At 44.0% G+C, this 24,659-nt stretch overlaps 1 protein-coding gene across 1 annotated transcript in view; it reads left to right on the forward strand.

The window, feature by feature from the left end:
* Nucleotides 1-24,659, forward strand: part of LOC137351760 (receptor-type tyrosine-protein phosphatase delta-like) — a 583,992-nt gene that overhangs the window by 544,532 nt on the left and 14,801 nt on the right. The window contains exons 33-34 of the mRNA XM_068016566.1: nt 4,857-4,982; nt 18,446-18,600. Of these exons, the coding sequence (XP_067872667.1) occupies nt 4,857-4,982; nt 18,446-18,600 (281 nt within the window). The remainder of the gene's footprint in view (nt 1-4,856; nt 4,983-18,445; nt 18,601-24,659) is intronic.

A 24,659-nucleotide genomic window follows, 5' to 3' on the forward strand; every position in this document is an offset into this window, starting at 1 on the left:
TTCAACTGGATCCACAACTGCAACAAGAGTTTCCACCATAATAAAAAGAAATGCTGGAAATACTCAGCAGGTCTGGCAGCATCTGTGGCGAGAGAAGCAGAGTTAATGTTTCAGGTCAGTGACCCTTCATCAGGAGAGTTTCCACCGTGTGTGTGCTCGCTTTCCTGGCAGCTGCCGTAACTCCTTCATCCTCCGCCAGTCCAGGCTGCCTCGGTCCTTCACTCCATCCCCCAAAGTGCAGGAATGGATCCAAGAGGATAACGGAAATCCCTTGAAAAGATGGCTACTGATCCCAGAGGAGGAAGAACCAATGTGCAATCTGCTCAGGAGGCCAACCATTGAGCAGGCCGTCAGGTTTGTGAAGATGCGGTTCTGGTGCCTGGATCGGCCGGGTGGCACCCTCCAATACCCTCCTGCAAGGCTCCCTCTCATTGTGATGGTCTGCTATGCTCTCCATAATATGGCCCTCCAGAGAGATATGGTCCTTGAAGCCACTGAGGCCCTGGAAGGAGACTGCTCGTCATGGGAGGAGCAGGAAGTAAGAAAGGAGCAGGAAGAGGGGGCGGAGGGGAATAACACTAAACAGAGAGGTGCCTCTGCTGCACGACCAGGTGGCCCACCAGAAAGAGAACCTCCCACCTCTCCCTCATGGCCTCCAGCATTAGTCCAGGTGGGCATCAATGAAGCGAGGTTCTGCTCTATCCCTAGTACCAGGCCTCCAGCTCCCCTGTGACAACTCTCTTCCCTCCGGTACAGTGGAAGGCAGATCTCTCCCTCAACACAACCCGCAGCGTCAGTGAGGGCTGCCATGGGGAGTCTACATGAGCCCCCACTTGATCTGACCCACGGCCACTTTCAACCCCACTGGCTCTAAGTGGACAGGAAACCCATGTCCATCCCAAAGTGGCTTTCCCACTTGAAAATTGCAATCTGAATCAGCTTTCCAGAGGAGGCATGTTTCAGATCCAAAACCAGATCCTGTTCCTGTTTCCTGCCTCCATAAAGAAAATCCAGCCCCACATGTCTCTTCTTCACAATCCCACATTTTAGGTGTAGACAGCCCTTCAGCCCATTTGACCTCGATGTTTTGTTATAATTAACTTAAAGATTGATGCAGAAGTGTATTATTGCCTTTCTATGTCCTCCCTGTAGCTCAGTGATGGGATAGAATGGTGAGTGTGTTAAGCCTGTTCCTATGATACATGATGTCTAAGGAACTGGTTCAGGCTGTAGGAAAGAGAAATCACCTAGCATTTCCTTCAGCCCTCTAGAGTTTGGCAGAATGAAAGGTGATCTCACTGAAACTTACAAAATTCTTACAGGGCATGACAAGGTAGATGTGGGTAGAATGTAGATTCCTCTGTCTGGTGAATCTAGAACTGGGGGAGACAGTCTCAGAAGAAGGGGCAGGCCATTTAAGACTGAGATGAGGAGAAATTTCTTTACCCAGAGGGTGGTGAATCTTTGAAATTTTCGACCCCAGAGGGCTGTGGAAGCTCAATCATTGAGCATATTCAAGACAGAAATCGAGAGATGATATCCCAATTTTCTCCTCTCCTTTATTGAAGGCACCAACTCAGACCATGGTTGCCAAGTTGCATATAACTTGCTCAACTGGCCAATCTTCTTTAATGAGCACTACAGGCCATTCACCCCAACCATGATATCAAGGGATATGGGGATAGTGGGGAAAAATGGCATAAAGGTAGATGGTTAGCCATGATCTGTTTGAATGGCAAAACAGGATTGATGGCCGAATGGTGTACTCCTGCTCCTGTTTCCTATGTTCCTACGTTCCATCCACAATAGCAGTGATCAACTAATACCCACAACACCTCCAGATAAAGAGGCTGCCTAGTGTGGGCCTAAACCACACAGCCCAGGAAGGTAGTAGGTTTGATTTGTAATCTCTGCTTAGTTTTCACATCACATAGGTGATAGTGGGATCATTCGCTAGATCTTTGTGCCCCTCACAAAATCAGTCTACTGTTCAACAACAATTACAGGAATGTGCCTGTACAGAGATGTCAAGTACATGGTTGGGGCAAACAGCCTGTAGTGTTCATTATCTGTGCTCATTAATGAAGATTGGCCAGTTGAGCAAGTTATATGCAACTTGGCAACCATGTTCTGTGTTGGTGCCTTCAATAAAGGAGAGGAGAAAATTGGGAGTGGACAGGAATTCATGAAAGACTGTGGGAGAGGGATGAGTAGGAGTTTAAATTTTCATCATCTTGAAATGAAAATCTATGCAGAAGGGGGCTTGTTAATGCCTCCACCGGCCCACCTCACAGTCTGCTGCTGGAGCATTTAGCAATTCCGATGTCATAATCTACCTCTTTGAATCCAATAATGGGCCTCTGAAGATTTGGACATGGGTATCTGAATGGGCTCACAGCTTCAGATTCATCAATCAAACATTGGCTGCTGGTTAACAGGGCTGTTTCCTCTCAGACTTTACTTCAGCATCAGCTGCAGGTTTTAAACTGTTGATTTTCATTCCCTCTTGATAGATGTGACTTTTTTGTGAGTGTTGCCTTACAGTACGTACCTGCTGCTGCTGCTAGAGGTGTTTTGTCAGATCAGTGAAGAATTTACACATGCAGGCACGTCCCCTGACTCTAGCTCTACCCACATCACTACGTATATTTTCAGATTTGTGTTTAAATCTTCCTTGTGCACACTGGAAGCTGTCAGTCTTTGTGATTGGTTTTGTCAGCTGAGTTAGTCAGCTCTGAAAGAACAGCTCTCCTTGGAGCACAAATCTTTGAAATAACCATGACTATGCCAAGTTTGAGGGGGGTGAGGGTAATGTAGGAATTTGAGGTGAGGCACTTAACCCTGAGGACAAAATGCACTGTTTCCCACAAACGTCAGAGTCCTGAAAGATGTCAAATGACATCGCAACACATTTTGAGCATGTTTACTGAGTGAGCTATCTAGAAATTTCAAGGATGTCAACTGGATAACCAAAGTTTGTTTGTTTAAATGGAAAGATTGGAGACTGCTGACTGACCAGCTTATTCCGTATATCTCCAACAACAAGTCTCTGGACTCAAGGATATCAGTGCTCAATGGGATTTCACTGAGAAATGAGATTAGGTGACCTCCCCGTTTATTTTTGTATAATTTGTGTCTCAAGGAAGCTCTTAAATAATTAGCTTCTACCAAAATGTCTGAGTGACAACAAGGAGATATTTTATCATTAGAATCCATGTTCCTCACCTTTCGTTCTTTTCTCAGGAGTTGTTACTCTCCTTCCATGTTAGTGATCTATTATGTCCCTACAATTTTAGAATTTAGCTCTCCTTTCCCTTTAACTATCCACTTATCTACTTTATCTCTATTTACCTACACATATCTCAATTAGTCTTATCTATCTTTACGTCTTATCTATGTATCTCAGTCTATTTCTAACTGTAACTATCTATCTGTCTACTTAGCAATATTGAGATACCTCTCTATCTATCTTTCTATCTACGTATATGCTTTAGATCTTTCATTTAAAAAATGGTGAGGAGTCTGAGTCAGAAGCTCTATCTTACAGAGATAATAAGACTTTAATAAGAGCTGTATTTGTGAGGAAATGTGTGTAGGGAATGATAATCGGATACATGGAGGCAAAGGGGTGATTACATGATCAAGGTCTTTGGGCTGTTGTCTGATGTCAAATATAATCAGGTCCAATACTAGCCAGTTTGGATTGCTTATTTCTTCCAAAAAAAATACATTCAGTTTCTTTCCCCTCCTCTCTCAGACGTTGGCACCTCACAGTTGCTGGTAACCTCCAGTACCTCAATCAAGTGACTGTTATTTAAATATGAACCAAGACAGTGACGACAGGCTATTTAACTATTGGGTGCATCGCAGCTAAACCTGATCCTGTCCTGGATGATGTTGATGTGCTTCCAACGGGAGTTGCTGGATCGGAGCCTTGCCTGATTTTATTGTCTCTGAACCAGGGCAGTTCTGAGATCATCCAACTTAGCACAGACTGGAACTGAATCCGGGATCTTGTGTGATAGTTTGAATTTAACATCTGAAATTGTTCTGTCTGCTACCATGTCAGTGAAATTAGTATTTCACCCTGTGGTTTTATCTATAGCATAATATGGACTGTCTAGACAAAACCCAAGTTTGAAAGGTCAGGTTCAACATGTCCATCATGACACTTCACTCAGATCCGAGTGCCAACATTGGGGCTGATTTTAGTCAGGAGGTGATTTGTAACAGTCAGGGTTTTCAAGAAATCTTTTCCATCTTGTATTGCAGTACTTCCAAAAGCAAACCTGTTTCACTCAAGCTGCTTTTTATTTTGGGCTGAATGCCAGCCAGTGGTTAACCAAGGCTGGCATGCAGGATGACTTAAACTGGGTACTTAGACAATCTGGCAAGGTTACTTCCAAACCTACGACCTCCACCACCTAGAAGGACAAGGACAGCAGATGCATGGGAACACCACCACCTTCAAGTTCCCCTCCAAGCCACACACCATCCTTACTTGGAACTATATCACTCTTTCTTCTTCATCTCTGGGTCAAAATCCTGCAACTCCCTGTCCAACAGCACTACAGGAGCACTCATGGACTGCTGCTGTTCCAGAAGGGAGCTCACTACCATCTTCTCGAGAGCAACTGGGGGTAGACAATAAATACCCGCCTTACCAGCACCACTCATATCCTAAGAATTTTTTTTTTTAAACTTTGGTAATGCCACTGGCTGCCAGATACCTGCCCATCAGGTACCAATAGCTTATGATATAAAGGGCGCTTTCGTGAAAAATTAAGAAGCAACTGAAAGCACCATGTTTTTGTAAACACTGCCACTGATGTGTGGATCTGTTGTGCATTTAACAGGAGAAATGTCACCAGTACTGGCCGGCCGAGCGGTCCGCCAGGTATCAGTACTTTGTCGTGGACCCAATGGCAGAGTACAACATGCCACAATACATCCTTCGCGAGTTCAAGGTCACAGATGCGAGGGTGAGTATCTAAATCCTAGTGTTTTGGCTGTTGGGCAAGGGGTTGAGCACCTTTAAAGAGATAGGGTGTGGAATGGTTACTGATATTAAAGTATGTGTGAATGGTTGGGGAATGTGCAGTGAGTGTGTTTTGAAATGTCCTTGCACCACATTAAGGTAAAGGATGAATAACTGTGCAGGGAAATGGCCCATTTCAACCTGTGTCAGATAGAGCACTTCCAGGTCAGGTATTACATAAAGAGCTCTCTCTACCTGACTCAGCAAATGTAACACTATTGCTACCGTAAGAGTTGGAAATTTTAAAACTGATTTGCTTTTGTAATTTTTTAAAAAATTGTGTTTAAGCAATGTATGTTGATGATATCAGGGAAGCTGGCTGACAGGAATTGCTAAGCTTGATGGTATGAGGGGCCTGGTTTAACGGACACCCCCACAAGCACACCCCTCCCCCCCCCCCCCACCCCCCCCCACCACCACACACACCCCCCACTCGAAATAGCACAACCACCGAGGCATCAAAGGTTAGATGTGTCAATCTTGGCTCAGTGGTGGAACTCCTGAGTCCCCATCTGCCCCCTCAAGTGAACAGCACTGTTCAAAGATGAGCAGGTGAGTACTCCCAGTGTCTTGGACAATATTTATTCCTCAACTAACATATAAAACGATTATCTAGTCCTTGGCTGCTTTGTTTCCTACATTATAGTGACTATACTTCAGAATGACTTTATTGTTTGTAAAGTGCTTTGGGACAGCCGGAGGTTGTGAAAGGTGCTATAAAAGCAAGAGATTTTTCTTTAAAACACACATGCACTCTTACAAACCTCATTGTAGCTTGCCAATACTGATACTGTGACTAGGCCTTTTGGCCTGTTTACAGCAAGCACTGTTGAGGGAAGTAACAGGTATTAAGAATAACCAATTTACAGATAATATGCTGCATTAAAAATAATCATTGTGAGATAACCATCTGAAGCAAGGTCTGACTGTGATTACATTCCATTTTTGCCTCAGGTGTTTTACTGCTGTGTGCTTGAATTTAATCTAATCTGAGAGGTTTTTCAGATGACAAGGCAATTCACTCTATACCATGGAGGAGAAATCTGTCTTTACCACACCTGGCAAATGACAGTTTCTGTGTTTTGAGAATCTCGTTAGCATATTGATTAAGGACTCTTAGCAATCGTCAGGATAAAAATAGCTGTTATCTGCTAAATGTAGACTGGTTTCAAAGCCCAGCTGTGATCTACCGTACTGCCCATCCTTGATAAGACACTTCTAGTGACCCATCACATCTGGACTTGCCCCTATTCCTTGAGGTGAAAGGGCACTGCCCCACCTGACTATGGTGCTCAGTCCCTCTACTGGTGACTCCTTCTGGGCTAGTTCAAGGTCAGGTCTTGGAGGTGAAAGAACACTGATTCAACACACTATCCACTGCTCGCATGTGCAATTTCCTGCATTCTTGAGAAACCTAGGTGAAAGGTACCACCAAGGTTGAAAAGAGTAGGTCAGGGCAGGGTAGTGGCAACATTAGTTGAGACGTAGTGATTAGGTGACACTAGCTTGGGTTTTAAAAGCATTTATATTGAAGGAAAGAAAGACAGAGGAAGGTAAGGAGTTCCTGAGGTCCTGGGAATGAATGAATACTGGCAGCAATACAACAAGTTGATTCAGGAATTGAGGGGCCTGAGAAGATGGGAAAGAATAGGAGCACTAACAACAGTACCATCTACCCCTGATCCTTCAACACCATGCTTTGTGCTGAAAAATTTGAATTATCCAATAATTTGAATTGAGTAACATAAATAACTCAGCAAAGCTCAGAGTGTGGTTGGAATGTGGAACTTATTACCACATAGAGTGGTTGAGGTGAATAGCATAGATCTATTTAAGGGGAAGCTAGATAGGTACATGAGGGAGAAAGGAATAGAAGGATATGTTGATCGAGTTAGATGAACTAACGTTGGGTGGAGGCTCGTGTGGAGGTTAAACCTCAGCATGGACCTGACCGGCTGAATGTCCTGTTTCTGTGCTATAAATTCTATGGAATAATAAGTAAAAAGAGAAATTAGTGCAAACAAATTTTTAATTATCAGGTAATTTAATTGTGACTTTACATAAGAAGAATAGACTGTAGTGTTGGTAAAATAAAGACGAGACTGCACTGGAGAGATGTAGGACATGAGCGAAAGACCTCATCAAATAAGAAGCTTTGTCATGTGTCAAAAATGTAAGAAAAGTGCTTTAGTAAAGCTGTAGTGATGAAGCAATGGGTTTTAAGCTGGAACAGGAGACACAAGAGATACATAAAAGAGAACTTAAGTGCTCCCCACTAATACCCCAGTTCACTTTTAATTTAAAAAAATCTAGGTAGTGGGACAGGACCCAAGAAGGTTGAGAAGAGTAGGGGAGGAGACGAGGTAAATGGTAACTAGACGGTGCCAAGCTTGAGTTTTGAATGTCTGTAGGTGGGAGTTCCACATTGTTAAGGATCTTGAAAGGAATAGGAAAGTGTGTCTTGTTCCACTGTGGTACATACTGACCATTTGACCGACCTCATGCAACAAAGCCACATTGTGACTTGACCTCTTCGCTCTTTTCAACTTTCAACTCGGAGAACTGCAAGTAACCATGCCTTTTATGCAGAATTTATCTCCTCCCGGGAACTCTCCTCTTAAATGTACTATACATTTTTTCAGAAGCTCCCTTGCTCTGCTTGCTCCCTTCAGTAAATAATCAGAGCACATCTCCTGAAAGGCATAGTTTCATTGTTGACATTCACATCAATTGTATAAATCCATAGAAAAAGATGTGTATAGTGTCAATATGTCATGTCTATTATCTAATGCCAGCTGGTCTATTATCTCATTGATCCTCAGACTCTTAACAGGTAGACTTATCAGTCCAGGCATGCCTGTCAAAACCAAAATAAAGTCTTACAAAACAGGAATACATAGTAAAACCAGACAAAGTTGATCTTCAAAGGGAAGTCATTATCTGAGCATCTGAGCTGACGAAGATTATACCTTCTATTACTGGGTTTCTCAAGTAAAACGGTCACAAATTCCAAATCAGTAGTCACAACAATTGCAATTTCATTAATAATTCATTGATTTTTGCACCACTTTGCAAAGTTCATTTCATTGCTGCTTGGAGGCCTTTGCTAGTGCAAGATGGTTGCCATGATTGCCTGGAATACAAAGCCACTGCAGTGTAAAAGTAATACCTTGTGTGATGCAAGCTTTAGAACTTCAACATGACAAAGTGCTACATAAATGGAAGTATTTCATTTTTTATCGCTGTGAGTAGCTTGCATTAAAACAATAGTGCAGAATCAATATATTACTCGTATTGAGCATTGACAACACTTAACTAGAGTTGAGGATGGGGAAGATTCCTGTTTGACCTACCTCAGTGATGTTATTGTGAGCAAAAATTATAAGCTAATTGTTCTGTTGAAGTGGAAGATCAGCATGATCTCATTGAATGGCGGAGCAGGCTCAAAGGGTTGAATGGCCTACTCCTGCTCCTATTTTTAACATTCTAATGTTCTTAAAAGGGACACACAGAATTATTTACTATGATGAACAAAGGTTCATTTTATATTTAAAACATTGGATTTCCAAGGGCCTGGATTTAGTGGGGTTTTACAGAGTACTAGTCCAAGTGCTCAAATTTAGAGGAGTTTTACAGGTGGACTTGGACTTCGATGACGTTTCACACAGGATTTTATAAGATATTAACCCGAGAGTCGGGATTTAAAGGGGTTTTACAGGGGTATTCATGAAGGGTTGGATTTTCCACTCAGTGGGGTTTTAAAACCAGAAGCAGCCCATTTGTTATAAACAGGTTACCACCAGCATTAAAGTAATCAAACAAAATCTAGGGTAAGCTGTTAACCCTCACTCATTTGGAGCGTGACTCATCCATCTTGGTTTAAAAATGTTGCTAATTCTGGTGTTTTTCATTCTTGAAAATATCCACAGCTTTGGGGTGTGAAGTTTGCAGTCTCATCTTTATTTGATCATGTCAGCTTGGTTCAATTTGGTAGCAGTTAAGAGGGCTGTGGGTTTGAGGCCCAATCCAAGATGTAGGAACATAGTTGGTACTGAGGAACTGTTGCACTGTCAGAGGTGCAATGCTAAACCAGTATTCAGGACATTAAAGATCCAATGGCACTGTTTGGGGAAAAAAAACAGAGCTTCAGGCAGCATCCCGTTTTCAAGCACCACCCACAGATCAAGATGGTTATTCATCTCGCAGCTGTTTGTGGGATCTTACTGTGTGCTAAATGACTGCAAAACAGCAGTCACTGTATTTCAGAGTAATCCAAGTTATTTCAAAGAGACATGATGTTGCACTATTGAATCTTTCTTTCACAAGCCTCACTAATGTTCATAGCTCTGGTTCTTATATTGCTGGAGACGGGCTGCTGTAAATTATGGAAAGGGATAAGAGCTATTGATATGAGAAAATTAATCGGCAATCTCTGCTAGACACATGAAATGTGTTCTCCCTTCTGGCTCAATTGCCATGTGCCCTGCCAGGTGTGGAACAGAACAGCTCAAGAAAGAGCCAGGTTTGGTTCCTGGTCTCTAGATCATCTGATGTCAACCAGCCTATCAGTAGGAATATTGTAATTGGACTTGGTACTCCTGGTAAAGGGAGAAAAATTGGTCAGTTGGCCCCGATCACTGTCCACTCATTCATGCTACAAAGGGTACGTTTGTTGACGTGGAGTGAGGACAGACTTGAGCGTAATTATGATAGCCTGCCATGGTTGAATATCCCAGCATGCACATTTGGACCAGGTAGCAGTAGGTGGCCTGCCCCCTATGATGCCAGAATCCAGCAGAAATCCACACCGGCAACAGAGAAGTTGGAGAGAGCACATCAGCGAGAGAGGGAAATGAGGAGTGATATAAATTAGGCACTAACTAGCCACTTAACTGCATTTGAGAACATTAAGTGTTATACTGAGCCCAACAGAATTGGTCATTGATACTGAAAATTACCCCAAGCAGCTATAAAGAGTTCTAACTCATTGCCTGCTTGAAATCACTTGATTTTTTAAAAAGTGCCAATGTAAAGAAAAAAAGGAATCCAAATAGGCTTTAGAATTTATTTTGTAAAGTCCACATTTGGCTATTTCAAAATTAAAATGGATCATTCCCCTAAAACAGAGGGACAGTGAGAACTGGCCAGGACACTGTGAATTATTTTTGATTTCATCATGTTAATGTGTTAAAACATCATCTCCATGATAATGGCCAAGGAGTGCATGCAAAATTAGCTTCATGTTCCATTCTGCAATGGTGATTTAGTGACTGCGTGTCAGGTCAACGGTGATGCACTCTAAGAGGTAACTGATCCCTGGCACTATGAATCCTGGAGATCTAGTGGTGAATTTTGGTCACTTCAAGTCAGAATCAACTCCATTGCACATTTCCACTTCCAATATCAAAAGAGACAGCAGTGCACTTTAAAGAAGAGGAATACAGTATATGATTGGTGGAGGCGTCTTGCGATCCAGGGCTACGTTGTTACGGTAATGTGTTCTGCAAAACATGGCTGACATGATGAACTCATTGTACACTGATCTGTAAAGTTATTTTTGCTTAATTTTAAAAGAGGGATAAAGGAAAGGGCCTGGACCTATTGAGCACCTTCCGTGACCTCAGGATATCCCAAAGTTTTTGATAACCAGTGCAGTACTTTTGAAGTATAGTCACTAATGAAATATAGGAAAAACAGCAGACACTTTGCACAGAGTAAAGTCCCATAAACAACAATGAGATACATGACTAGATGATGTATTTTGATCATGTTGGTTGAAGGATAAATATTGGCCAATACACTGGGAAAAATTCCCCTGCTCTTCTTCAAATAGTGCGATAAGATCTTTAACATCCTCCTGAGAGGGCAAGCAGGACCTCGGTTTAATGTCTCCTTCAAAAGATGGCATTTCCAACAGTGCAGCACTCCCTCAGTAATGCATTGAAGTGTCAGCTTGGATATGTGCTTGAGTAGCTGGTAGGGGGCTTGAACGCCACAACCTTCTGACTAGAGCGAGAGTGCTACCACTGAGCTATGGCTGACTTTTACTTCAGATAAATTTAAGAAAACAACATCACCACAATTTGAGACTGCAGCAGCTGCCTTACAACATGCTCAGTTCCCGCATGCTATAACAACATTGGGAAGGAGCCTCCCACAGTTTTATTTCAATCAACATTGTTTCAGAGGATTACACTGCTTTACCAGATCACAACTGTTTGGCAGATTAAACCATGTCACAGAAATCACTGCAATCTCAATCTACGCCAGATAAATACCCAATCAAAGCTGGGATTTCAATGGAACAAAACCTTTCCCATTCACTGCTATGGTGTAGAATTCCAATGAACCAAAAATACATTCCCCGTCACTGTCAGTCATAGAATTCCATTTGGCCAAATCCTTTTCAATTTCTATTTTATGTGGAAATTAGAAGGGCGGAACTAATCTGCATTAACTCACATTTAATTGCTGTAAGGTTACACAGATATGTTCCTTTACAACATTTAGAATAATTATGACATAACCATAAACAAATTGATAGCGCTGCCAGCGGGTTGGTTGGTGGAATATCCTAATTAATTAGGAAGTGAAGTTAGCAACTCATATTTTTACTGACGCTGTTATAAATTAACCCTTGGATGCTGACCACTTTTCTAAACCTCATGATCTGGAAGTAGTTACACCCCTAATGTCTTGAAGGTAGTGTCGATGGGCCATATGTGACCCAAGAACCTTGATTATAGAACCATAGAAATATGGCACAGAAAGAGGCCATTCAGACCATCATATCTGTGGCGGCTGAAAAAACTAGCCGCCCAATCTAATCCCACCTTCCAGCAATTGGTCCATAGCCTTGCAGGTTACAGGTCCAGGTATTTTTTAAGTGAGTTGAGGGTTTCTGCCTCCACCACTGATCCGGCTGCGAATTCCAGACACCTACCACCCTCTGGGTGAAGACGTTTTTCCTAATGTCCTCTCTAATCCTTCTACCAATCACCTTAAATCTGTGCCCCTGGTAATTGACCTCTCTGCTAGGGGAAACAGGTTCTTCATGTCTGCTCTAACTAGGCCCCTCATAATTTTGTCCACCTCAATTAAGTTAACCTCAACCTCTTCTGTTCCAAAGAAAACAAACCCTAGCCTATCCAGTCTTTCCTCATAGCTGTAATTTCAAGCCCTGGCAACATTCTTATAAATCTCCTTCATACTCTCTCCAGAGCAATTATGTCCTTCCTGTAACGTGACCAGTACTGTACGCAATACTCCAGCTGTGGCCTAACCAGCATTTTATACAGTTCCAGCATTACATCCTACATCCCTGCTTTTGTATTCTATACCTCAGCTAATAAAAGAAAGCATTCCATATGACTTCTTGACCACTTTATCTAGCTGTCCTGCCACCTTCAGGGACCTGTGGACATGCACTGCAAGGTCTCTCATTTCCTCTACCTTCGCAATATCCTCACGTTTATTGTGTATCCCCTTGCTTTATTTGCCCTCCCCAAATGCATTACCTGATACTTCTCTGGATTGAATTCTATTTGCCACTTTTCTGCCCACTCAACCAAACCATCGATATCATTCTGGAGTCTACAGCTATCCTCTTCACTATCCAATTTTTGTGTCATGTGCAAATTTCCCAATCATGCCTCCCACATGTAAGTCCAAATCATTAATATATACAGTGGCGCAGTGGTTAGCACTGCAGCCTCACAGCTCCAGCGACCCGGGTTCGATTCTGGGTACTGCCTGTGCGGAGTTTGCAAGTTCTTCTCGTGGCCGCGTGGGTTTTTGCCGGGTGCTCCGGTTTCCTCCCACAGCCAAAGACTTGCAGGTTGATAGGTGAATTGGCCATTGTAAATTGCCCCTAGTGTAGGTCGGTTATAGAGAATATGAGATTACTGTAGGGTTAAGTATAAATGGGTGGTTGTTGGTTGGCACAGAGTCGGTGAGCCGAAGGGCCTGTTTCAGTGCTGTATCTCTAAATAAATAAATAAACAGCAAGGGACCCAACACTAAGTGTTCCAGTGGAACACTACTGGAAACCTCTTTCCATTCGCTAAAACATCCGTCGACTATTAGGCTTTGTTTCCTGTCACTGAGCCAATTTTGAATCCAACCTGCCACATTCCTGTGTATCCCATGGGCTTTTATTTTTCTGACCAGTCTGCTATGTGGAACCTTGTCAAATGCCTTACTAACATCCATGTAGACAACATCCACTGCAATACCCTCATCAATTTTCTTTGTTACTTCATCAAAAAATTCAATTTAATAAGACACGACCTTCCCTCAACAAATCTATGCTGACTATCCCTGATTAATCCGTGCTTTTCTAAGTGACAGTTTATTCTATCTCTCAGAATTGATTCTAATAATTTGCCCATCACCAAGGTCAGACTGACCGGCCCATAAATATTTGGTCTATCCCTCACACCCTTTTTAAACAATGGTACAACGCTCGCAGACCTCTAATCCTCTGGCATCTCGCCTGTATCCAGTGAGGATTTGAAAATGATCCTCAGAACTAGTCCGCTATTTCATCCCTGGCTTCCTTTAACAGCCTGGGATACAATCGATCCAGCCCTGGTGACTTATCCACTTTCAAGGATGTCAGATCCTCCAGTACTTCCTCTCTCATTATGCTTATCGTATCTAATATTTCACTCCTCTTTAACTACAATGTCTGCATCATCCCTCTCCTTTGTGAAGACAGAGACAAAGTACTCAATAAGAACCCTGCTCACATCTTCATCCATGCATTAGTTACCTTGTACATCTCTGATAGGCCATATCCTTTCCTTAGTTATCCTTTTGCTCTTAATTCACTGATAAAACATATTTGGGGTTTCCTTGATTTTACCTGCCAATATTTTTTCATGGCCTCTCTTTGCTTTCTTAATTGCCTTTTTTACTTCACCCCTGCACTTTCTATACTCCTCTAGGCTTTCTAAAGTATTAAGTTTTTTGTGACCATCATAAGCTCTCTTTTTCTGTTTTATCTTACCCTGCCTAGATAACCAGGGGGCTGTAGATTTGGCAGTACACCCTTTTTCTTTGTGGGGACATATCTACACTGTGCCCGCAGAATCTCACTTTTGAATGCCTCCCACTGTTTTGCCACTGATTTTCCTTCAGGTAGCTGTACCCAGTCCACTTTTGCCAGATCACCTCTCAGTTTCATAAAATTTGCCTTCCCCCAATTTAGAACTTTTACTCCTGTTCTTTCTTTGTCCTTTTCCATAATAATATTAAATCTAACGGTATTATGGTCACTAACTCCAAAATGGTCACCCACTGCTACTTCATCCACTTGCCCAGCTTCATTTCCTAAGACTAAATCTAGAAATGCGCCCCCTCTCGTTGGGCTTGTTACATACTGTCTAATAAAGTTCTCTTGAATGCAGTTCATGACTTCTGTGCCCTCTGTGCCCTTCACACTGTTTATATCCCAGTTGAGATTAGGGCAGTTGAAATCCCCAACCATTATTGCCCTATAATGTTTGCACTCAGAAATTTGCCTACATATTTGTTCTTCTATCTCCCTCTCACTATTAGGGGGTCTATAGTACACTCCTAGTAATGTGGCTGCCCCTTCTTTATTTCTGAGCTCAACCCATATGGCCTCATTTGATGATTCAATTAGCATATCATCCCTCTTCATAGCTGTTATTGATTCATTAACTAATAATGACACCCGCTCCTTTTTATCCCCCTCTCTATCCTGCCTGAAAACTTTATATCCAGGGATGTTGAGCTGCCATTTTTTCCCCCTCTTTAAGCCAAGCTTCCATTATAACAATGATATCATGCTGCCATTTGTCTATCTGTGCCCTCAGCTCATTGGCTTTATTTGCTATACGCCTTGCATTTAAATTAATACATTTGAACACTGCCAAATTCCTGTGCAGTGCACCTTTTAACCTTTGCTTCTTCTGTCTTTCAGAGTCACTCGCTAATTTTCTGCCTCCCGTTATCTGCTCTGAATTTATCCTATCTGAAACTGCCTTCAGGTTGCCATCCCCATGCCAATCTAGTTTAAACCATCCCCAAAAGCACTAGCAAGCCTTCCTGCAAGGATGTTCGTCCCAGTCCTGTTCAGGTCTAGACCGTGCGGTTTGTACCGGTCCCAATGCTGCCGAAATCTGAAGCCCTCCCCCCTGCACCATCTCTCCAGCCACGCATTCATCTGGTGTATTCTCCCATTTCTATACTCACTAGCACGTGGCCTTGGGAGTAATCCGGAGATTGCTACCTTTGAGGTCCTGCTTGCTAATCTCTTTCCTAACTCCCTAAACTTAGCCTGCAGGACCTCATCCCTTTTTCTACCTGTATCGTTGGTACCAATGTGGACCATGGCCTCTGGCTGTGCACCCTCGCCCTCCAGAATGCTCTGTAGCTGCTCGGTGATATCCATGACTCTTGCACCAGGGAAGCAGCATACTTGGAAAATTGGAATCACTTTTGCAACCACAGAAATGCCTGCCTGTTCCCTAACTATAGAATCCCCTACCACTATTGCTCTCCTGTCTTTTCTCCTCCCTCCCTGCACAGCTCAGCCACCCATGATGCCCTGGTCATGACTCTCACTGCACTCTCCAGAGGAACCCTCTCTCCCATCTGTACTCAAAACTCAATACCGGTTAGAAAGTGGGATACCCTCCGGGGACTCCTGCACTACCTGCCTTGTCCTTCTTGTCTGTCTGGCAGCCACCCAGTCCCCCTCTGCCTGCGCTCTCTTAAGCTGCGGGGTGACCACTTCCTAAAGCATGCTATCCACATATCTCTCATCCTCACAAATACACCTCAGTGACACCAGCTGCTCCTCGAGATTTGGTGCTTGAGTTTTTGCATTTGGTGGCACTTCCTGCACATGCAATTGTCCAGGACATGGGTAGGGTCCTGGAACCCCCACATGACACAGGATGTGCATTCAACGGGTGTGAGCAGCCCTGTCATGCCTCAAATTATTTATTTACTACACTAAAATTGGAAACCAGCTCCTTCCACTGCACCGAAGTAAGAAACAAGTGCTGGAAAGTTTTTTTAAAAAGAAGTAGAAAAAAAATGAACACCTCCTTCCCCCTTCACTGTACTCCCCACTCACCAAACTCGTGTCTCCACACTCTACTTGCAATCTGAATGCCATTTGCAGGCTGCACCCAGACCTCTGCATTTATACTTTTTGAAGCTTAAACTACAGCGGCCAGATTGGAATGGTTAGCTACTTTAACCAATCACCTATTCTGCAGTAGAGCTTGTTGATCCCTGCCTAAGGCTAGTAGAAACTTACTTTACTTTCTTAATTTACTTTACTTTCTTAACCTACTTTACTTGGAGGGTAAATCCCAGTTAAATGCTAACTGCAGAACAAATTTTTAGAAAGATATTGACCTTTAAAATCCTCACTCACCACACTCATATCTCCACACTCTGCTAGCAATCTGCACGCCGTTATCCTGCAAGGCACAGGGAACTCAGCTCCATTTCAGCCTATATTTCTTACTGCTGGTTGTTTCTGTTTGAATTGGGTGGGTCTGGTAGTTTGCAAAGGACTGTTCTTGGTGCTGTTGCCTCAGTGGTGAATAAATCCTGAATTAGAAAACTAAGCTCTTATAACATCAGCAACTCAAAATGCATATATTAACTATTGAGAGTATTGATTCACACTTTAATGTGGTCCGAGTGGCTCCATAGTAGGTGCCTAAACAGGCCATGAGGCAGATAGCCTGGACTCTCTGTAGTTGGACCAGTGTGCAACAATGCATGACAGGGAAGCGCGCTAATAGTCAGCCCTGCTCAGAGTCTGTCAGCTAGGTTCCATTTGGAAGAGGAGAGAGTTTTCAAACCTAGTCAAATCTTTGATAGGCTTGCAAGAGATTTCCCATAGGGGAACTTGTTAGAATTTACATTATTGAATTGCTCCAAACACTCATTACAGACCCCAGCATTTCTCCTGCCTGCTCATTCCCAAACACATTACTGCCAAGCTATTGCAATCCTCCAGGAGGATTTTGCTCCATCAAAAACCAATGAACCAGAACACATGATTTTTTTTTTACTGCTCCAGGGCCACCCCAATTGTTGTCAAAGGAAAAGAAAGTATCACAGGAATGATTAGTTTCTATGCCTGTGATGTGTTCGTTGAATTGGGAAACAACGATTCACAATCCTTCCTGCAAAGTTCCATTGAGCGGATTCAATTATTCTCTCTATCCTTCCCCAGGTGCCACAAGGTGTGTTTAGAAATGTAGAAATGCAAGATGTAAAACTACTGCAATGTGAAACCTGTACCAATAGAATGCCCGATTTTCTGTGTGCCAAAGGGGAACAACACAATTTGCACAACAGTGCGAAGGGAAAAAGGACAGGCCAAACTTATAGAGATCATGAAAACATAGACAGAGGTTAGAAGGAACTTTTCACTTGAGGGTTTATTAGAATACAAAATGCTTTGCTACAAGTAGCTGGTGAAGCTGAATCAATTGTAATATTTAAAAGGGATTTACATTACACTTGAAGAAGAAATGTATTAAAAGGTTTGAGTAGATTGTGTCAGCCTTGCTTCAGCAGTAACACTCTTGCCTCTAAGTCAGATAACTGTGGGTTCAAACTTCACTGCGGGCATGTAATCTAGGCTGACACTTCAGAGCAGTGCTGAAGACTTGCTGTGTGGCCTTTCGGGAGACAAGTTAAACTAATAACCTTTTCCATTTATTTCCAATTCAATGTCCAATTGGCTTTTCCTTTCATCACACCATTAGCACACTCCCTTTGCCTTTGCCCATGACCTCCTTGTCAGTTAATCTCTCTGGCCCTCTGTGTGATAACACACCTTTCCTTTTGTTCTTTCCCCCCACCCCCACTTGCTTAAAACCTATTACATTTCGAACCTTTGCCAGTTCTGATGACAGCTCACAGACCTGAAACATTAACTTTGCTTCTATCTCCACAGATGCTGCCAGACCTGCTGAGTATTTCCAGCACCCGCAGTATTTTGCTTTTGTTTTATCCAATTGGGCATAGTTTTGTTCTGTAGGTCCATGCCTACTGGGATCTTGGTTGAGACTGCCTAAACTCAATTTCTAGAGGATGCTTACATCTAACAGACAGAGGGGACTTCCATCGCAATCAGTCTAGGCTGGATTTGAACACTGTACATCTCTAAACACAAAAAGACCAAACTTAACTGTGTCAACAGCAACATAGGGCCATGTCTCTTGGAAGTTTTGTTTGTTCAAACCTAAATTGTGGTGTGGTTGAAAGGGTTAAAATAAGTGACCTGCTCACAGACTGTTCCATTGTTAGGAAGACTTTTCAGTCCAACACTTAATTAATTAAGTAATCAACTGGGGTGTTACTGCTCACCATCCAGTGCCTAATGAAGTTCCTTTTCCTCCACAGGATGGTCAGTCACGGACTGTCAGGCAGTTCCAGTTTACAGACTGGCCGGAGCAAGGAGTGCCAAAATCCGGAGAGGGTTTCATTGACTTTATAGGACAAGTGCATAAAACTAAGGAACAGTTTGGCCAAGATGGTCCCATCTCAGTTCATTGCAGGTAAGTGGCGGGTGCTGTATTTGAAGAAGCAGTACACTTTAAACTTAGCCTAAATAAAGGCTTTTGAAATTTGAAGTGTCACTGGAATAGTTACTGTCAATTATCAGCTTGGCTGAATTGGTAGCATTCTCAGAATCAGAAGGTTATGGATTCACGCTCCACTTCAGGGTTTGAGCATATAATCGTTAATGGTGCTATTTTAATGAGACGTTAAACTGAGGCCCCTACTCCGGGAGGCGTAAACGATGCAATGGAACTATTCAAGGAGATATTTTAGAGGAATGTTGTCGTTGGCGGGTTTGCGGCTTTTCGGGTTTCCCCAACGTAGTGGCAGATTGCAGCTTTGAATTCATTTAAATAACATGAATACTTATTACCCTAAGCACAGTTACAATTTAGTCCTACCTGCCAGACTAACTAAATAGTGAGCAATATTTCCGTGCCACAAAGTTCATGAATGTTTCAATGTGGCGTGCAACAGTCGGATTTGTGCAGTTGAGTCTCAGGTCTGTGCTCTTCTCTCTTTCACTGAGCTGCTAAACTAACACCAGCATTGGAATGGATGTTTGCCTCCAGGCTCGGCACCAGTAAGGGTGAATCATCTCGGGGAATGGCGGCGACGGCATGGGCGAGGGCTACATCGAGGAGCAAGGCAGGATAGTCAGAGAGGGAAGAATGGGGCGATTGGGTGCATGGAGGAGCAAGGGAGAGTGCAGTGGAGTGTCCAGGTTGTTGAATAGTTATTGTTAATGGTGAAGATGCATTTTGTCAGCTGTGGGGTGGTGGGTGGATGAGATCAGTGCTGTGTGCAGATATTTGGCCGGAATCTAAAGGGAGGGATGACTGTCGTAGATGTCAGTGAACTGTGGGACAAATTGAGGGTACTGGCTAGTAGAGGGAACAGTCACAATCAATGGGAGCAAATGGATTCTGTAGGGGGAGGAAGGTCAAGACTAATGGGTGGGTATTTGACAGCTTCATATAGAGGGTGTCAGACAAACCCCCCACCTGCCAAGACTGAGGCACACATGATTTCGATACATGAACATTAAAACTTAAAATTGCAAGCCCTGACTGGAAAGACATTTGCATAGTACTAGCAGTATTGGAACAAAGGGACCTAGTCGTTGCTTCCCCAATACACAGAAGAAGTGATCAGACCAGTTTTAGTCACGTGACTAGCTGGCTGTTGCGATTTGAACTTCCAACAAAGGATTCAAACTCAGAAAGCTCCTGGCTGCTGGTTTTCTAAGACCTGTCTCCTGTCTACCCTCATCTCGCTCTCACCAGCTTCGGAAACTTGAAGACACGTAAACTCAAAGAGAGAAAAAGTCCCCTACGTGAACAAGGTTTAAAAGGAACTCTGGGCCCCAACGAAATGCAAGACCATATCTTCAATCAAGGACTACAGCGAGTTTGAAGCATAGTAACAAGAGATTGCCTCAAACTGTTCTACTTATCTTTTCTTCTGCTCTTTTCTGTCCCTATTTGCATGTGTGTATCGCGTGTGCGCGTTGTATATCCGTAGGCGTTAACCGTATTAGAGTTTAACTTTAAGGTTTAATAAATTCCATCTTTCTTCTTTGGTTTAAAGAAAGCCTGTTTGTGCTCATTTCTTTGCCTTATAATTGGAAAGTTGTGAACAAGGATTCCCAAAGGGGGAGCTCAAAGCACAGTGAGTTTAGAATTAAACCCTGTTACAATAAGACCAGGTGAAGATGGTAACAGACCCCGAGACACCTTTAGCAGTACCTGGTCATAACAAGGGGAACGGAGCTTGGCAACAAATGTTACACTGTGCACGGAAATGGGGGTAGGCTCAATGGTAACTCTAACAGTGGGTGGGTCAAGGGTGATGGGTTCAATATGGAAGGTTGCAGAAGGAGGTTGGAAGGTGGGGAGACTTGCCCTGAATTCCATGCACGCCATTTCCCCCAACGATAACTGAAACCACGGGGGCACTCAAGACTTGCAAGGAGATTGGGAGGAGGCAAATGACAGTTGGTGTGTCTTCTACCTGGCTGCAATTTGAAACCAGATGTTTGCCTCGATGTTTCAGCTCACTGCCAACAGAGGACTGAATCGCCACGCTCTGCTTATTTATTGTTCAGAAAAGCCGCAGTGATATGGGTCTCATACACCCAATCTGTCTGGTACCATGGGAAGAAGAGCAAAGGGAGAGACTAAGCACGGCTCTTTTTCCTGTACTCATGATGCCTGAGCGCCAGCAACAGGCAGAACAGGAAGGTGAGGATGCTCCGAATGATAACATCCAGGAACAGTTTTATCGAAGACAGGCACTGGCACATCATCGCATCCTCAGGACAAGGACAAATTACATTCAAATGTCAGAGAGGCAATACCAGAGACGCCCAACGATGTCACGTGAAATGGTCACAGAAATTTGTAGGACCCTGCAACATGATCTGCAGCCGCTCAGCTTCAGTAGGAATCCCATGCCAGTTGGCCTCAAGGGGAGACTGCTGCACTTTTTCTCCAGTGGCTCCTTCCAGGGATCCACGGGTGACATATGTGGCATCTCACAGTCTGTGACCCACAGGTGCATCAAAGAGGTAACCAATGCCCTTTTTCAACATACCAATGATTTAATCTACTTACCTGGAGACAAGGACAGCCAGGCAGCAAGGTCTGCGGCCTTCGGCGCCGTCGCTGGGTTCCCTAGAGTACAAGGGGTGATCGACTGTACTCAGGTGGCCATTAGAGCTCCCAGGGTCCAGCCTGCTGTCTTTGTGAATCACAAAGGCTTCCACTCTTTAAACATGCAACTGGTTTGTGACCACATCATGCTTGTTTGCGCACGTTTCCCAGGGAGTTGTCATGACTCATACATTTTGAGGAACTGCCAGCTGCCAGCAGAATTCGAGGAACTAGCTGAAGTGGACAGCTGGTTCTTGGGTGAAAAGGGTTTACGCCCTTTGTACATGGTTGATGACGCCAGTATGTTATTCCCAAAGCACTGCTGAAGGGAGGTACAATGTCGTTCACGCATCCACCAGAGCCATCATTGAACACACCATTGGCACGCTGAAAATGCGATACCGTTGCCTAGAGCAGTCTGGAGGGGTGTGTCAGTACGTGCCACAGAGGGTGTCATAAATAATCGTCGTCTGCTGTGCCTTGCTCAACTGTGCAATTACACATGGCAACATTCTGCAGGCGGAGAAACAGGAGGGACACTAGTCCTCCTCAGATGAGGATGACTATGAAGAAGGTGAGAAAGAGAACAACATTGACTATGATGCCATCATCGGTATGAGAGCCATGGAGAGACATGCAAGGGACATCAGGGAGAACTTCATTTATGCACGTTTCAGCCAACAATAAGCCACATCATCAAGGAACGTTGGAAGAAGCAACATAACAATTACCTACAGAAACATCCTTTTTGCATGAGGTCTTATTCATTTCTGCAATCTTAACGAAGCATGGCTACATTGTCATGTGATTGGCATTTGATCTCATCCATGGGCTACGATGAATGTGACTACAAATTACTGCAAGCAGCATTAAAATATGACCGTTGAAAACAAAAGTTAGGCATAAAAGTATTGGGAAAAAATTATTGATCATCAATAGGAAAACAGCCATCATTGAAGATTGAAGGCTCAAATTCCAATGGGATATGGACACTGGATATTTCCTGAGATGCTTTTCAAGCATCATTGTATTCCTGCCATAGGTCTCCAAAAAACTTATTTTTATCCATCTGTAACCAAGCAAAACATTACTGAGAGTGGATCAAATATTGCAAGAAATAAAAATATTTTAATACATCTTTGCATTCATGAACATTTCTACATCACCCATGCCACCTTGGTACTCAAAACTGTTTCAATTTTCTTTTCCTGTCACTGTGTCTAGGTGCTACCCCGACATTAGCAGTTGAGGTGGAGGCAGTCTGTTGTGTGCGCTGCCCCATTGCTGTGGATGACCTTTGGAGGAATGGGGCCTTGATGGCTCCATCCTAATGGGGGGGCGGGGGTGCTTGAGTATCCCCTGCTGGAGGTAAGGGGTCAATGTCAGTGGGGGGAGGACGAGATGCTGCTTACCCTGGGGCTGTGCTGAGCAGAAGGGCCCCAGGGCCTCTATCTGTGTGCACGATGGCACCTGCCTGTCTCCTTGAGGGGAAGGAGCACCTGGAGGGAGATCCAAGTTCCTCATCACCCTCACGCTTAGACTCTGTTGCATGGAGCTCAAGACAACAGCGACGGAGTGCAGGTCAGATCGCATATGGCTCGAGTGGTCAACCAGGCTCGCGACGGAGCTCGCCAAACTCTCTATTGAGGAAGTCATATGTTCAAATGCCTGGGACATGGCAGACGTCATGGCTTGCATGGACTCCTCCATGGCACACACAAAGCCACACATAATCTCAGGCATCTCTGTCATATTTTCCACATGGCTTTGCTGCACATCCAGCAAACTTCTCATAGCAACAAACAGAGGATCATTATGAGCGTGGGGCTGAGCAGGGGCCTGGTCCCCAGCAGTCCTTTGATTGTCAGGGTACCCAGCTGGCACATGCTCCCTTAGTTGCTGGGACATGTCTGTGTCATGACCACCAGCCTGTGACCCAGATTCTAATCTTAAACCCCCTGCGGACCATGTGGATGTATCTACGCTGGCTGAGATGGAAGAAGAGACAAGTGATGGTGCACCCTCTGGGGCATCGGCGGCTTCTTCCCCAGAGGAGGGTTCTTGGCCATGTGGCGTTCTGCTAATTGAGTGCGGGCACCCGTAGTGGAGACACAAACAGAAGCACTCTAAGCATGTACTTCACGAGTTCGAACAATTTCTTACGGTTTCCACATACGGATGCAAGAGCAGAGATGACACTTCATCCTTACGCCTTTTTGGCTCCTGCCTCACCATCTCCACTCGCCCTGCCTCCCTCTTCTCTCGCAATCTCAGAGGCCTCCTCCTCCTCAGCCATAGTCAGCACCCTGATGTCAGGGACTCTTCCTCCCATCTTAGTACGCTCACACTGGTTGTGGCTTCGTCTCTCCTGCAACAGACAGTGCAGATTTAATCACATGGCAAGTGATGCTTCACAACCATTGCATACATGCATCAACATCACTCATTCTGCATTGGCTTTCGCACGACACATCCAATCACATAAATAATGCCAATCTTCATCATTTAGTAATTGCCACCAAGGCTGCTCACGCATTCGAGTGCATTCTTTGCGTTCCCTCTGCCTTAAAGACACAGAGCTATGGAAGAAATCAATGGAGCAGCCTCACCAGGACTATTTACTCTCGCTGATCTGAGCAAGTCATTGATTTGCTTGCGGTACTGCACCCATGTTCTGTTTGTCACCCCACGGTTCGAGACTTTCTCTGCTACCTCCATCCAGGACGCCTTGATGAGGTAGAAGGGTCTTCGGACTCCATCTGCAGGGAAGAGGAACTCCCGCCTTTCCCTGACGGCCTGGAGGAGAACCTGCAGCGAGGCAACACTGACCCATGGGGCGGGACGCTGCCTGCTGGCTGCCTTTTGATTCATTTTGGCTGTAGGGAAAATAAATGATATGAAGTTTGTGGTGAGTTTCACAAAATAAGGGAGGAAAAAACATTTTGATTTAAGTGAAAGCTTCAATTTAATTTAGTGTGAAGATACTTAGATACTTGCATGAAAGGAAGGCTGGTCTTTGAGGCTGCAAGCACAGAATGTTTTATATCTGTGGCGGTGGTGCTTGGGGCAGCGACGATGGGTTCCACCAATGAAAGGCCTCCCCCACCACATGATCCCACATGTTTCCTGTGCCTGTCGTCACATGGTTAATTTAAATACAAAATTGCCTGGGAAATGGTATTTGCGGCGGGAGTGGAAGTTACGACAACTTCCTTCTCCCACTTTCGAGAATGCCGGGGCAGTCATAAAATTCCACCCCTCAGGTCTCAGGTACCTGCACCTGCTAATGTCACATTGTGACAGGAAAACAGGTGCGCTGGATCCTGTCATGTCCTGTCGCCTTCCAGCAGGAGTCGCCAGATAGTGGTCCAGAGTGGGAACCTTGGCAGGTTTCTCCTTTT

The sequence above is a fragment of the Heterodontus francisci genome, chromosome 36, assembly GCF_036365525.1.
Source record: "Heterodontus francisci isolate sHetFra1 chromosome 36, sHetFra1.hap1, whole genome shotgun sequence".
NCBI lineage: Eukaryota > Metazoa > Chordata > Chondrichthyes > Heterodontiformes > Heterodontidae > Heterodontus > Heterodontus francisci.